Raw genomic sequence first — 14,842 nt, 5'->3', positions numbered from 1 at the left:
TTGGACATCTACTGAGTCTTGATTATAAAGCCCCGTGCAGTAATCCCCTCCCATGAGCTTGCCATCCCTTAGCCCCTTCTGTAGACACTGGGAGCCACTGGGGCCTCCCCACCAAGCTACCTACCCCTCCCCTCCTCTACCAGTACCAGCAGCATTCAGTTCCTGCCTACAGGCTTTGTCCACATTTCCTTTGGGGAGTGCCTGCGCCAACATCTGCCGAAATCCACTTTCAAAGCCTTGCTTGTGAGCCTCCTCCTCCAGGCACCCGTCCAAGTTGAGCTCTCCCTCCTTTGCAGACGGACAGCAGTGGCAACACTGGTCTGACGTACTTTATATAAATGAAGTTATGTGCTGCTCCTCTGTCCCCTAAACTGGGGCTCCCACGGACAGATCCCATGTCTCCCTCTCCATTTCCCCAGCAATATGCCGGGTATAGGCCTGAGCACACTTAGGGGTCAAGGAGCACTGATGCAAACACCCCAGGTTACTATGACAACAACCCCTCCCCAACACACACACACAGTGAAAGTGGGATAGATGAGGTGCTGGAGCCCAACAGGTGAAACGCTTGTCTCGAAAGCCCCATTTCCCCTGCCCAGCTCCTCGGCGCCCCCCTCCCCCGACTCCATTTCCGTGGTGAAGAAGGACAGGTGGCTGAGAGCAGGCTTGGCAGGGAGCTCGCCTTCTCCCCTCAGCTATTTCCATAAACCAATTATCGCCGATCATCTCGGGAGATTGAGGCCCCGCCTATCACCAATCCAGCTTGGGCGGTGGGGCGGGGAGTTGGGCGGCCCGTGGCTCCTCGACAGAACCACCGCGACCTGCGCCATCACCCGGTTGCCATGGGAACGCGCAGCGGGAGCCAAGCCGCGGAGCCTGGGTGAGGGGTGTGGAGGGGTTGGTGGGGCGGGGGAGGGCATCGCTGCACCCATCTCCACCCAGAGAGGGGGCAGGGAGCAGGGCCTAGGCGAGCCTGCAGCCTGCGTTCCAGGGCTCCGGGCGGCTGAGCTGCCACCAGCAGAGGAGGTGCTAATGAGATGCAAATGAAAGCAGAAGGGAGGGCTTCTGAGAAAGAAGGCCCAGCTGTCAGGACCTGCAAAGGGCTTTCAGTGCGAGCCCCCAGCCCGAGGCAGGAACCCCAGAGGGAGGACCGAGACCCTCAGAAGCCCTAACCCCTGGAAAGGATATGATATCCGCCCCTCCACCATGTCTGATTCCAAATACCCAGTAACAAAGCATATAATAGGCATAAGCAAATCCACCAAAGTTTTCATTTTTCTCACAATGAATATTTCAATGCTCAAAATATATATTATATACTATATATATATTAAATACTATTAAATCATATTACATAATATATATTGAATATATATATAATTTTATAGTCTTTCAAAGCATTTTTTTCTCATCTTTTTGTTGCTTGTGTTTTGGTGCCCTCAGCTCCGTCTCCTGGCTTAGTTTCCTACTTTCTTCCATCCCGTTTGTCTCACCTCAGACTGGGAATGGGGTCCTGGAGGTTCTTGTCTCTGCCTAGTTCCCTCCTCCTCTCTGGGGTGTTGCATCCTCAGCAGGCAGGCCCATTGTGGGGCCCCAAGGCAGGCCCATTGTGGGAGGGTTGAAGCACAGGCCTGAGAGTGCCCCAAAGCCACTTACTCAACCCATTAGTGAGGAGCAGAATAGGGTTCAGGTCCAAGATGGGGCCTCCCAGGTTTGGGGTGTAGCCACTTCCCTCCACCATGCAGGCTCTAGCCTTGAGCCAATCTAGTAATAGGGTGTGTCCTCCAGTGGCGACTATGACAGACCAACAGGTCCACTTGGCTCATCTTGTGGTTGGTTCTGCCTCTTTCCAGCTAAGCCATTGACTTGCTTCCAACCTGACCCCACTTCTCCACTGAAATAGCTGTCTCTGAAGTCACCAGAGATCATCATGCCTAGCTCTCCTTCCAATGGGTATCTCATCTTTCACGGTCTCTCAGTGGCATTAACCCCTCGTGACCACTGATTCTGTTGGCAGCCCTTGCTTTTCTTGGCTTCCAAGATGCCCTACTCTTATATTCTTCTATGTGGACCTCTTCAACACTTCTACCTGGAACTAAATGTTGGCCTGTCCCGGGTTTCAACCCTAGGTCTCTCTTATCTCTCTGTACTCTCTCTTCGTCTGAGCTCATCTGCATCCTGGCATCAGTAATCACATTCTTTTGCCCCCATCCAATCCATTGCCAAGTCGTGTCAGTTCCTCTCCGATCTTGAATTTATCCACTTCTCTCTGCCAGCGCCACCACCTTAGGTTACTGCACTGTTCTGCTCTTGGTACATCTAATATTGCCCCTCTTCAAACCCCCTTCAAAGGCAGGTTACCATTCGATACTGTGGTGCCATACTACCAGAGGAACCCATTCTTTGAACCCTTCACATTGCTCTCAGGGTAAAGAGGGTTCTAGGCCCAATATGGCTGGGTCTTTGTCAGCCCCTCCAGCTCCCCAGCAGCATGACCCCACCTCCCTCTCTCTGCTCCAGCCACACCTGATGGACAAACATCTCTCAATGCTCTGAGCAGACCCTCTTCCCTCCCACCCCAGGCCTTTGCACTCTCCCTCCCCCAGAACATTCTCTCTTCCCCTCCCCTCGTCGGATCTCAGCTCAGTCATCACCTCCTCAAGGAAGCCCTCCTGACCTCCCAGCTCAGGCCTAATCCTCCCCCATTACATGCCTCCATGGGACTGTGTACTTCTCCAGTGTTGCAGCTGCAGTTGCACGTGTTTTATGTGCTTTGATGTGATTCTTGGCTTATTCTTCATCAGTGCCTCATCCCATTGTGCCCCACTAGTTCCACGAGCAACCACTAGGTCTGTTTCCTTCACCATCCTATCCCTACTTTCAACACAGACTCTGAAACATAGGAAGTTCTCAATTAATAATTGTTGAATGAATGAATAAACAGATGAATGAATGAATCTGGTCATGTTTTGAGCATTCTCTGTGACTTTGGGAAAGTTACTTTACCTTTCGATGCTGAATACCTCACCTGGGAACCTGTCCCAATGGGCTGAAGAGATGGTGGAGCCAGACCACCATCCGGGAGATGCTGACAGGTCTAAAGTATCACACAGGGAGAGGGGATATCCTTAGTAAGAGTCACAGTGGGCACGTGAGACCTAGCAGAAGAAACCACAGGTCAGTGGAGAGAAGCCAGAATGGAATCAGGAAAACCCAGAGTCTGGCCCACAGCCCCTGATTCCCTGTGTGACCTCGGGGGAGTCACTGCCCCTCTCTGAGTCTTGGCTTTCCCATGGCCAGGATATAAGGCTTGGCCTCCACGCTGTCGCAGGCTTGCCAGGCTGGTTTGTGCTCTGGCCTGGGAAACAGACTCAGTTCCTTAGAGGCAACAAGAGCCCCAGTTGTACTGCCCAACAGATTCCACACCCAGGTCTGCTGGGTCAGTGGCCAGGCCCAGGGTCTCCCTCGAGTGGTCTGGGCCTGGCTCAAGGCTCTGGGGCCTGAGAAGTGCCCAGCACCTGCCTCCCAGCTTGGCACAGAGAGACCTGTCTATCAGAGCACAGCAGGGATCAGGAAGGCAGTGGCCCTGACAGGTGGGGAGTACCCCAGCAGGCAGAGTGTGGAGACGGGGCCAGCCAGGAGATGGCCTGTGGGGTTCTGACCCTTGGCCAAAGGCTGGATGGCTGGGCTGCCAGTTGGCAGCTGCTTCTCTGACTGCCTGCTGCCCAGAGCTAATGAGCAGGGACAGAGAGCCAATACTGGGAGGGGAAGGGCTGCTTCCTTTCTTGGATAAGCCTGAGAGCCCTGACCCTGGCCCCAGACTGAGCCTGACCCTGGTGACTAACTGAAGAAGATATTGAAAGTAGGGCAGTTTTGTCAGGGGTCCTAGTAAGAAAGGAAGGTTAAAGAAGCTTATATTTTTCAAGTGTCTACCAGATACCTGTCAAATGCACTAGGGGTGTGTGTGTGAGTGTGTGTGTGTGTGTGTGTGTGCGTGTGTGTGAGAGAGAGATATCATTTAATAATCACTCCGTCCCATGAACTAGATAACATTGTCCTCATTTTATACATGAGGTTACTAAGGCTCAGAGCATTTTTGTGACTTGCCCATGTCCTCATTTTATACATGAGGTTACTAAGGCTCAGAGCATTTTTGTGACTTGCCCATGTCCTCATTTTATACATGAGGTTACTGAGAATCCTGGGTCTTATCTTCCATGCAGGGCCTCCTGCCTACGGTGAGGCCTGACCTACCTGCACCTGTTCCAAATGACGTCAGTCCCTTGAGGCTCAGAGCCTCAGAATTTTTGTTCAGTGAGAACGTCCCCATGTCCCAGGGCTATAAACACAGCTGTCATCAGTGCTTTAAAGGAGGCTGGCCCGAGACCCCCAGCCAGACTGAAGCCGCAGGATTCTTTCCAGATGTTCCCCCATCACCTCTGCCCAGGGCCCCTGAGGTCTTCTGATGCCGAAACATTTATTCAAACCCCCAAAGCCTGAGCTCTCTACCAGGACTGCTGGAATCCTGGAGGAGCAGCCCAAAAGGACAATGCTTACCAAAAGAAGCAAGTATTTGTGGGGAGATTTCAGGAAATGAGGCAAGCCAGTGGGGGCCTTCCTGGTGTCCTCATTGCATTAGACATAGGCTGTCTGGTCTGCTTATTTCTGAGCATGGACAAAGCTGCTGCTGACGGGGTTCCTCCTCCCTCCCAGGACACCATGAGCAGCCAGGAGGCTTGGTGCCCCCTCCAGGCTTGGTCTGGCTTCGCTCTGCCCTTGCCTGGCCCCTACGGGCTTCAGGGTCACATGCCCCATGGTCTAGCATCTATCGAAGAGAGAGGGAGGCCACTGGCCAGGGAACCAGGGTTCGGGTTCCAATTCAGCTCCTTCTGCCCTTGTGCTCTCCCCATATCTGTCTGTTCCCATCCCTACACACACAGTGAGATTCCACAGAAGGAATGGCCAGGGATGGCATGGTCAGTGCCTTCAAGGCCCAAGCCAGTTAATAAACACTGAAGTCAGCCGGGTGTATGATGCAGTAGAGAGCTGAATCCACTGGCAAACTTGAGGGCACTGGCTCATTGAGAGCAGCCCCCAGGCACCCCCGCTGATTTCTGCCAAGGAGGGAGGAATGCAGGCTTGGGTTATCGGTGCTCTCAATTTTTCAAGAGAAGCCAGAAATCCAGATTGTTATGTGAAATCAACCACTTTTTACGGGCAGAACGAACACCTCTTCTCGGCTGGATCTGAGTCTCACCTCCTTGTCTTCCCCTCCTGAACCCTCAGCCGGCTCAGACTCAACCTCCACAGCCAGCTTCACCGACTGTCCTCCTCTCCCAGGGGCCACATACTTCCCCACGGCTGCTCATCATTTATACGAGTCTGAGAGGCAGCCCCCCCTTCTTGAAGCCCCTTCTTTCTTTGCTTCCAGGACCCTCCCATCCTGATTCCCCCTCCTCTCTCTGCCCACTCCTCTGTGGGCTCCTTTCTCCCTGTACCTTGTGAATGCCCATGCTCCCACTCAGTCCCCGACTCTCCCCTGGATCTCTACTCTCCTGGGAGATCTCCCTCACCCCCGGCTACCCACCCCAACCCCTATTCTGAAGGCTCCAGAATGTCTAGATCCAGCTCAGGCCTTTCTCCTAAGCTCCAGCCCCTGGGCCCACCGGTGAGTGTACACTCCACCCCAGACTCAGCCTTCCCCAAACTGGCCTTCTCATCCATCCAGAAACCTGTGAGTTACGGAGAGCGATTATCGGGAGGAGCTGAGCTGAGAGATTTTTAAAGGATGATCCTGCACAGTCAGCAGGCAGCACAGCCAGGACTCAGACCCACAACCCATGCGCCTGAGCGCTAATCCAGTCTGCCTGGCCCGGGAACGCTCCGAAGGCTGAGCGGTTTTATCTCTGGGCAGGGCAGGCTGTGGCCTCCTCCTTCCCTGCTCCCGCCAAGGTAGAGATAGAGGTGCGGCTCGCCCCGAGGGAGGGGAGGGAGTGGTGGCCCCCATCAGCCCCTCTTCCTCCCCCCCTTCTCTCATTTTCTGGCTTCCCAGGCAGCCCCAGGGCCTGTGGGGAGTGCCGTGTGCATGCTGCGGCGTTCTGTGGATGTTCAAAAGCAGGGCCTGCGCGGCCAGACCGTGACTACAGCTGCGGGCAATCAGGGTGGTCAGTGTGGCCAGGAGGACCAGACCCAGGATCCAGCCGCAGGGCCCCGGGCGGGGACAGAGAGGCCAGGACCCAGGCTGGACCGAGGGTCTCAAGGCCCCAAGGCCCCAGAATCTCAAGAGGCCCCAGTTCCCACAGCTGGGCTCTGCTTCCCTCCTTTTGAGGACATGCGTTTGGACTAGAATTTGGAATCTGAACCTTCCTCCCAGCCCAAGAGCTGCTTCCAGGGCGGTACTGATGAGATGCCACTGCTTAAAGCGGCGTCCCAGCAGTCTGGACTGGGGGCTGGCCTAGCAGAGCTGGAGAGGAGGGACTACCTCTGTCTCCACGTGGTTTTCCAAGGGTCACGCCTTCCTTCACTCAACAAACACTTGCTGGGTCCCAACGTGCCCAGCCTGGGAGCCGGGAACAGCTACAGCAGGACAAGGCAAATCCCTGTCCTCCAGGAGCTCACAGTCTAGTGGGAGGAGGGGAGCGGTAGTAGACACTGCTCACTTGTCCTACGCCCACAGTCTCCCAAGGCAGAAGGCAGCTGAGCAGGTTCCAGGCCCCAGAACTTGGGTACCAGGACCCCTCAGGGAGGCTCTCTCTTGGAAGGGGGCAGGAGGTAGGGCTCTGCGTCTCAAGTCATTCTTCTGAGGTTGGGAAGTTCACCTGTATGTCTGCCCACATTCCTCCTGCTCTAAAGCTGCATCCATGAGAAAGGGGATACTCAGAAGAGGGAATGTTCAGAGTGACTTATCAAGAAGAATTCCAAGTCATGGTGGATCTCACAGGGTTGTCCCACCCAGGGCTGTCCCTTGTCAAGGGGACTGTCCTTCCATCCCCTAGGGCTATGGTGTTGACTGACAGCTGGACCCTCTCTCCTCCGCCTCAGAAGATGGCTCCCAGGTCCCCCCACCAAGCTAGGCCACAGGGTAGGCCACAGCTAGATATTCAAAAGGCTGGCAGATGGCACAGGCAGGGGCCCTTCTTGGCCCCGTACCATCTCCTGCCTCAACAGAGAAAAAAAGGGCTCTCTGGAAAACAAGGAAACGCTCCCCTGGAGAGGATAAAGGATGTGACAGTGCCTGACAGACTGGGGCTTGAGTCTGACTTTGGACCAGTCACAAAGCTCTGTGGGCTCTGGTTTTCCCCTGGACCATATGGAAAGACTACCCTTGCCCTGCTGCCTTTCTGAGATGCCATGCGGAGGGGTGCCTGTTGACCAGAAGGGGCTCCCCTGAGAACAGCAGGACTATTTCAGATGATGTGTGGGTAGAGATGTGGGGAGCATTCTGGGTTTTACAGAAAGATTTTTCCCTTTGCCAGAGTGCTCATCTCAGAGTTTCTTGGAAGGTGCCGTTTCTGATTTCTAGAGCAGTCCCCGCTCCCTGCAGGAAAGTGCAGGGGAGGAGCCACACCCATGTGGTTGCGGAGATGGCTGGCCTCCGGTTTACACCCCCGTTACACCTCAGTTCTCTAAATTGAGGCCCGCCTGTAGTGGTGTAGCACCATCAACAATTAGTGATGGTTCATTTGAGTCCAATTAATAAATGAAACCCAGGATGAGAGCCCATCGCTTTGCTGAGAATAGCAGCCCCGCTCATGCCTTTAAGTGGCAGCCTCCCAAGAGCTCAAAACCCACAAGGACCAGATGCACTGGGGGCTGGGGAGAGGCAATCATGGAGTGGGGGGGTGCCATGGATGGGCTGTTGTCTGGTGAAGTGGGAGAGGCGAGAGAAGGGAGCTTCAGACCAGACACTCCCTGCCTCAGATCTCAGCTCCTCCTTCAAGGAGCCTCAGGACGCATCTTCTTGCCCAGCTATGCCCAGCTATCCTCTGGCCTTGAGACGGCCAGGGGTTTTCCCTCCTGCCTGTCTGGCCTCAGAGGATGACGCGTTTCGGTGTGGAGAGAAGGGGCTGGAGAGGGAATGAGGTAAGGGAGGACCACAAGCCTCGCTTTCCTCTCTGACTACTCCAACCCGTGCTCCCAACCCACCCACCCTAGATGGACCAGCCAGCCCCTCCCCAGAGCTGCCCATGAGCTCATGGCCCCTCTGAGCCTCAGGCTCTATCCTCCGACTGGGAAGGTCCTCCTTTCCATCTATTCAAACCCTGCTTCCTCCAGGAAACATTCTTTCCCTGGTCCAGCCCAGGCAGGGTAAGCGACACAAGAATCCAGCGTTTGACCAGATGGTTCAGAAGACCATCTCTGCAGAGGCCAAGTCTCCTATCTTGTCCCTGTTGCACAAGGCTGGGCCTCTGGGGGAGGAGGAGGTCGTGGGGTTTTTCTGTGCCTTCCAGGGATAGAGGTAGGCCTGTGACCTGGGAGTCTGGATGCCTCTTAGACTTCAGGAGGATGAGGGAGGCTGGCCTTCCTGGCTCAGAGACCTGCATGGAGGGTCCAGGTAGAGCGGAATTGCCCTACCTCCTCAGGACAGGATAAGGCCCAATCATGACACACCAGCATCTGGCTGGCAGGAATCTTTTTTTTTTTTTTTTTTAATATCTTTATTGGAGTATAATTGCTTTACAATGGTGTGTTAGTTTCTGCTTTATAACAAAGTGAATCAGCTATACATATACATATATCCTCATATCTCTTCCCTCTTGCGTCTCCCTCCCTCCCACCCTCCCTATCCCACCCCTCTAGGTGGTCACAAAGCACCGAGCTGATCTCCCTGTGCTAGGCCTGCAGGAATCTTAATCTGAATCTGTTCCCCCACCTCCCTCTAAGTTTCCCTGTGAGAGAGCAGCAGGGCTGTGGAGGACGGGTCAAAAGGTCACAAGACCTCTTGTTCTGCCGCCCATCCACCTAAAGGTTCTGCCCTCCGTCATATCCTTCTCCATCTACCCAACCACCTCTTTCCCCAGGGCTTCTGGGAGTATCCCTCTGGTCTTTCAGGATTCAGGAGCCTGCCCAGCCAGGACCCCAGCAGCCAGAACAGACCCAAATTGGGGTGCTCCCCTTTCCCATGATCTCCCAGGGGCTGCCCTGGGATTGGCACACAGGACAAGACAGGTGGCCTGCATCCTTCCAAAGCCCTGCCCAGGAGGAGGCCAGACCTTGACAGTTGTTCGTGCTCTGATGCTTTGAGGAATGTGGAAGACCAAGAGGACGGGCAGAGCAGGAGGTGGGCTTAGAGACCGCGGAGGCAGCTTGAGGGCTGGTAGGCTGGGGGCTGGGTACAGAGATCGGGTACAGTGTGGCACACAAACCTCTCTGGGGCATCCTGTGCATGTGTATGTGTGTGTATGTCCGCACACATCCGTGCACGCACATATGCGCTTGTAATGGGGGAGGGGAAACAGAGGAGTGAGGAGAGACGTCCTGGACACAGGGACAGTGGCACACAGGTTCCACCCGTGAGGTGTGTGCCCTAGGGGGCATTCAGAGGACAGTGGAGGGTGGGGAGTACCTCAGGAGCTTGCCCTCTTTCTCCATCAACATCCTGTGCGTTTCCAGTGCTCACCTCCACTCACCGCTGCAGCCCCTGGGAACCAGACAACATGTTCCCCTTAGTTCTGACCTCACAGAAGGAAAGCTGAGTCCTTCTCCCCTCCCACTCACAGCTGTGCTCGGGCCTGGCTGGAGTTTGTCAAACGTACACACCCCTCCCCCCAGTGCCCTGAGGGGTGGGCTGGGTTGAGGCGGGGGTTGCATTGCCTGCACCTTTGGACCCAGGACTACCACACTGTGCCTCTGAGCCCAACCCCGGTTCCATCCTGGGGTGGCTGCCCTGCTCCCATGGCTGGAATAAGTCTGAGCCTCAGGACAGCGGGCAGCACCTGGCAGCTCCTCCCGGGCCCCTGCTGGAGCCAGGCCAGGGCTTTAGGGACAGGGAGGGAGGATCTCAGGCTTGCAGGTGGCTCTGTGGAGGCAGGTCCCAGAGAGGCCCCCTGGGCTCTGAGACTGCACTGGGAGACCCGAGCTCCATCAGAGGCCTGGGGGACCCTAGAACTCAGCTTCTCTTGTGCCAGCAAAGGGTACAGAATGGGGGCTGAGAGCAGGGAGTGAGCTGCTTCCCTTCTCCAATTCTGTGAGGAATCAGAGGCCCCTCTAGCTCTCGTTTCTAGAATAGCATCAAGGCCCAGAGGATTCAGCTGTGCCAGGAAAAGCCATTACTCTGACAGCCTCCCTCCACCTGCTAAAAGCCTCCCTCTTTCCCCTGGGGTCTCACCCCTCCAGAGTTATTTCTTCCCTGCTCACCTAGCCCTGTCCGACCTCTGTGGTGTGTGTTGAGGGAAGTGCTTGCTTAACTCTTTCTATGCCTGAGCGAAGTCAGCACCAGCAGCCTCCCTTAGCCTTGTCCATTGCCCTTCCCTGTCTCTTTCCACCTGGAATTCCTCCTGCCAGATGCCCAGGGGAGGGGACAAGGGGCTGAAGACATCAGGAGAGTGGAAGACAGGCTGGCAAGTTGGGGTCCTGGGTTCCAACCTGAATTGTGTCACTGCACTGCTGCGACTTAAGTCCATCGCTCACCCCCGAGTCTGCCCTCTCCTTGCACCGGGAAGCCCCCAGGGATGCAAACACCACGTGCCCTGCAGGAGCAAGCTTGCTGTTAGGGTGTAGAAGGTCTGACATCCTCCTCACATGCATCATTGCAACAGTCTCCGCTTAGTGCTTCTGCCTTTCCGCTGCGCTCTGCCCTCTGTCCTCTGTGGAGCCCAGTTCCTGCTTCCCAGAGGAAGGGAGGTGTGGAGAATGAACAGAGCAGGTGGAAGGGGAGCTGGTGGGAGGCTGCCGAGAGCTCTGAGGCCTCTGACCTTGGGGGCGGCTGTCAGAGGGGGAACCAGAGCAGAGTGGCAGGTGGAGGGGTCCAGGTCGCACCCCTCTGTTAGCAGAGGTCACAGAGCTGGGAGGAAGGGACCTGAGGAGCGTGGGCAGGCTGGGCTCCATCACCCGCCAACCTCACTGCCTTGTTCTCTCCAGCCTGGCGGCCTCCCGCACAGCCCTGGGCTAGAGGGACCCGCTTTGCAGGCGTGGGGAGGTGATGCCTGTGTCTGGGTGGGCACCGAGTCTGGTGGGCTCCATCACTCCGGCTCTCTGGGCAGCACACCCCTTCTCACCTCAGCCCTCCCTCAGTGCATCCCTTTCCCCTTCACGCTGCCCTCAGTCAGGTGGCTTTGGACACACCCAGGTTGTTTTGTATCACAAATGAGGGGATAACATGAATGGGGCCTTCTGTGTGCCAGAGCTTAACATGCTTTCTTCCCAGTCCTTATAACCAACCCTCGGAGGGAGGTACTACTTACAGAAGAGGAAACTGAGGCTCAGAGAGGGGAGGGGACCTGGCCAGAAGAGAACTGTGGGCTGGAAACCAGTCAGTGTGACTCCAAAGCCTGTACTCTTTCTGTGTATTCTTTGCTGTGACTTACCTTACCTCTGCCTCTGCCAGAGACCTCCAGTTGCAGACCCAGAGCTGGGGATCAAGACAGGGAGACACCAGACCTGGGGCAATTAAAATTATTATTATTATTACTACTACTACTATTATTATTATTAACACTCTCATGGTATCTAACAATGTCTCAGGTACTTTACACATATTAATTCATTTCATGCCCGCAACAACCCTGCATTACCGTCCCCATTTCACAGATGAAGGAAGTAAAGCACAGCGAGGTTATGAACCTCGCCCAAAGTCACACAGCTACTTAAGAGTTAGAGCTGGGATTTGGAACCCAAGTGGTCTAACTCCGGGGACCCCGTTGTCATCATCACCATGTCATACTGCCTCTCAGTTGAAGCAGAGGGGAATCCTTAGTTGACCCCTGGAGCTTGGATACAGGACTCCCACAAGAATGGGTGTCCACAGGAGTAGGGCTGTAATGATTAGAAGGAACGATCCAGGCCACTGTGTCACTCAAGTCAAGAGGAGAGAGGGAGCAGTGAGGGCCAGGGGGTCCCAGAGGGCTTCCTGGAAGAGAGGAACAGGCTGGGCTGGGAAGGATCAAGGCTGGGGCTGCTAACACATGGGGCACATTGGCTCTGAGCTTCTGGGCCGACTCGCCTGCCCCACACTCTCTTTGGGGGCATCTGGGGGTGGGGGCCAAGGGCTGGCGTGGACGCCATTTCTGCTTCCCACCCTGGGGTGCCATTTGTGCACGACGCTTCTCCCCCGCGGGTGTGTGGTGTGGCTCCCCCTGCCAAGGCGCTCTGAGATGAGTCCTCACCCATGATTGCTGCAGTTAATGTAGCAGCACCGCTTACAGCCCTGATATAATAACCTCCTCAACAGAAGAAGCATGAACTCTCTCACTGAACTGTTTGATGGCTCAGGATCTCAGGGACACATCCCAGATACCTGTGGGATGTGCTGGGATGCAGAAGGCCCAAGCTCCCACCTCACCTGGGACAGCCTGACCCTGCAGGACCTTGAGGGCTTGCAGGCCTGAAACCCCTCACCACCCCCTGCCCTGCCCCGTGCCCAGCTCCCAAGTGCCCTGCCCGGGGCCCTGCACACAGTGGCTGCCGCAGAAGACGGTGGCGCGTGTGTACCCCACTGAAAAGGTTCGGAGCCGGGTAGCTGGGCCAGAAGCTTGGGGAGATGAAAGTTAAAGGAGAGATCAGCCAGGCGGGCACTGCACAGCTGCCCTGCCCAGAGGCCTCCTCCCACCAAACAGAACCTCAGGAAGAGGATCAAGATGGGGAATCTGCACTCAGGCGCCTGCTGGGAAGCCCTGACCTGGCAGGGGGCAGGAAGTCACACAGGCTAGGTGTCTACCTCCTCTTCCACCCCCACCCTCATCCTCTGGTGCCTTGGTCACCCGGGCAGGCAGGGCAGCCGAGGAGAGAGGCCTGGCGTTCCCTGGGCCTGGGATGACATGAGTGTCTCTGCCTGAGAGGGAGCACTTCATGACCCAACCGCTCTTCGCTCGGATTTATGGACGGTGGGGTCTGAGAGCGGGGTGCAGCAGGCAGGGCACCCTCCCTGTGACTCAGCCTGCCCCCCCCCCCCCAGGAAAACCACGTCTGAGGAAGCGAAGAACCAGAGTTCCAAGGCAGTCACATCTGTGCCCCCGGAGCCCAGCAAAGCCCCCATCGGGGGGGACACGGTCAAAGTGGAGATCCAAGCTGAGGATGCGGGGCATGAAGGTGAGGCGGTGAGGGGGCAGGTGGGGCTTAGGAGGGGTGCAGGGCAGAGCCAGCCTCCCTCTCAATGCAGCTGGAAGCCACCTGAACGTCTCCCTGGGCTCAGTTAGAAGCACTTTAAAGGAAAAAAATCATAATGCTGTCACGCCTCATCTCCCCAGCCTGCTCGAAAAATGAGTTGTTCCACATAAATGAATTTTCCAGACAATGAAAGCTTATCTATTTTACGACCATTGTTATTATTTTCATGGTTGTTATTACCACCGTCTCCCACTGAAATGGCACATTACAGCTTCCTGGCACGTCCCCATGCACTGCTCATTGGATCACCCCCCCCAAGAGGAGCGATGCTGCTCCCGTTGCTCAGGTGAGAACGCTGAGGTCCGGGGAACTTATATCACAGGCTCAACTCAAGTCATCAGCAAGTGGGGGAACCTAGGATCAGCATTCCTTGCTCTCAGTATAGCCCCTGAGCTCTAGCTGCTTCCCTAGAATGGCTTCACATCCTGCCCAGTCCTCCCCGGGAACTGCCCACTGTCAGACAGTAGTGTGTCTGTGCTTCCAAAGTCGGGGGCTGCTGTCATAGAAACTGCCTAATTGTTCTCACTCCTCCACCCCAGAAGCCTTTCCAGTCCCTGTGTTTTGGCAAATTCTGACACTGCAGGCAATTTAAGGTACCAGTGTACACACATACGTGGGCACACTTGTGTTTTCCACACCGGGGGCCCACCTGCTTTCCACTCTCAGGTGAGAACTCAAGCTGGGCACACAGAAATATTGGCTGGCTGATGGCAGGACAGCTGTGGGTACCGGCATCAGGCAGTCAGCATAGACTCGCAGGTGCCCGTGATGTCTCTGGTCGTATCTAGTCAGAAGAGCCTCAGACTCCCGTCTTGCAAGTGACACACCTCAGATGACATGCTTTACCTCTGCCCTTGAAAATCTTGCCAGGGATTTAGACAGAGCTCCCTGTCTACCTCACAAAGAGCAGAAAGCCAGCTGCTAAAGACGGTGGAAAAGGAGAGAGAAAAGGGGTGAAGAGGAGCATCGGTAAAAGGAGAAGAAGCTAGTTCTAGGTCAAGCCCGAGGATTTTCTTCTGCCTGTAAAGGGATGGGTGGAGCTGTTGAGAAAATGTGGAAAACGAGGAGAAATTGACCTAGGATCTCATGCAAATGCTCGTGTGTGCCTGTGTGTGAATGCCTGCATGCTGGTTCATGTGCATGTGTGAACATTGTGTGAGTGTGTGAGTATGTGCTTGTGACTATGCCTACAGGCATGCATGTCTGTGTGTCTTGTATGTGTGCGTGCATTCACATGTCTGGCTGCAACAGTGTGTTATGTGTGCACCTAGATTTACCTGAGAGCTGATGTGTGCCTGTTGGTACCTAGGTGTGTGTAGTTTGTGTGTGTGTATACATCTATGTGGCTGACAGGAAGTTAGGGGTTGTGATGAGTGGACCAGGGCTGTGATCCTGTCCTGGGCTCTACACATCTGGGGTGATTACAGGAAAGGGCATGATGAGTCAGTGGCCTTGGGGCCCATCTGTGTAGCAGAGAGGGAAGCAGGACTCACTGCAGGAAGGACAGGAGGGTGGGGGG

At 55.4% G+C, this 14,842-nt stretch overlaps 1 protein-coding gene across 1 annotated transcript in view; it reads left to right on the top strand.

Moving 5' to 3' along the window:
• The window catches only part of CCDC33 (coiled-coil domain containing 33), a 114,129-nt gene that overhangs the window by 25,204 nt on the left and 74,083 nt on the right, over positions 1–14,842 (top strand). Inside the window, 1 exon segment of the mRNA XM_059915191.1 lies at positions 13,112–13,245. Coding sequence (XP_059771174.1) covers positions 13,112–13,245 — 134 coding nt within the window.

Source organism: Balaenoptera ricei, chromosome 2 (genome assembly GCF_028023285.1).
Source record: "Balaenoptera ricei isolate mBalRic1 chromosome 2, mBalRic1.hap2, whole genome shotgun sequence".
NCBI lineage: Eukaryota > Metazoa > Chordata > Mammalia > Artiodactyla > Balaenopteridae > Balaenoptera > Balaenoptera ricei.
This window is presented reverse-complemented; position numbering and strand designations above follow the sequence as displayed.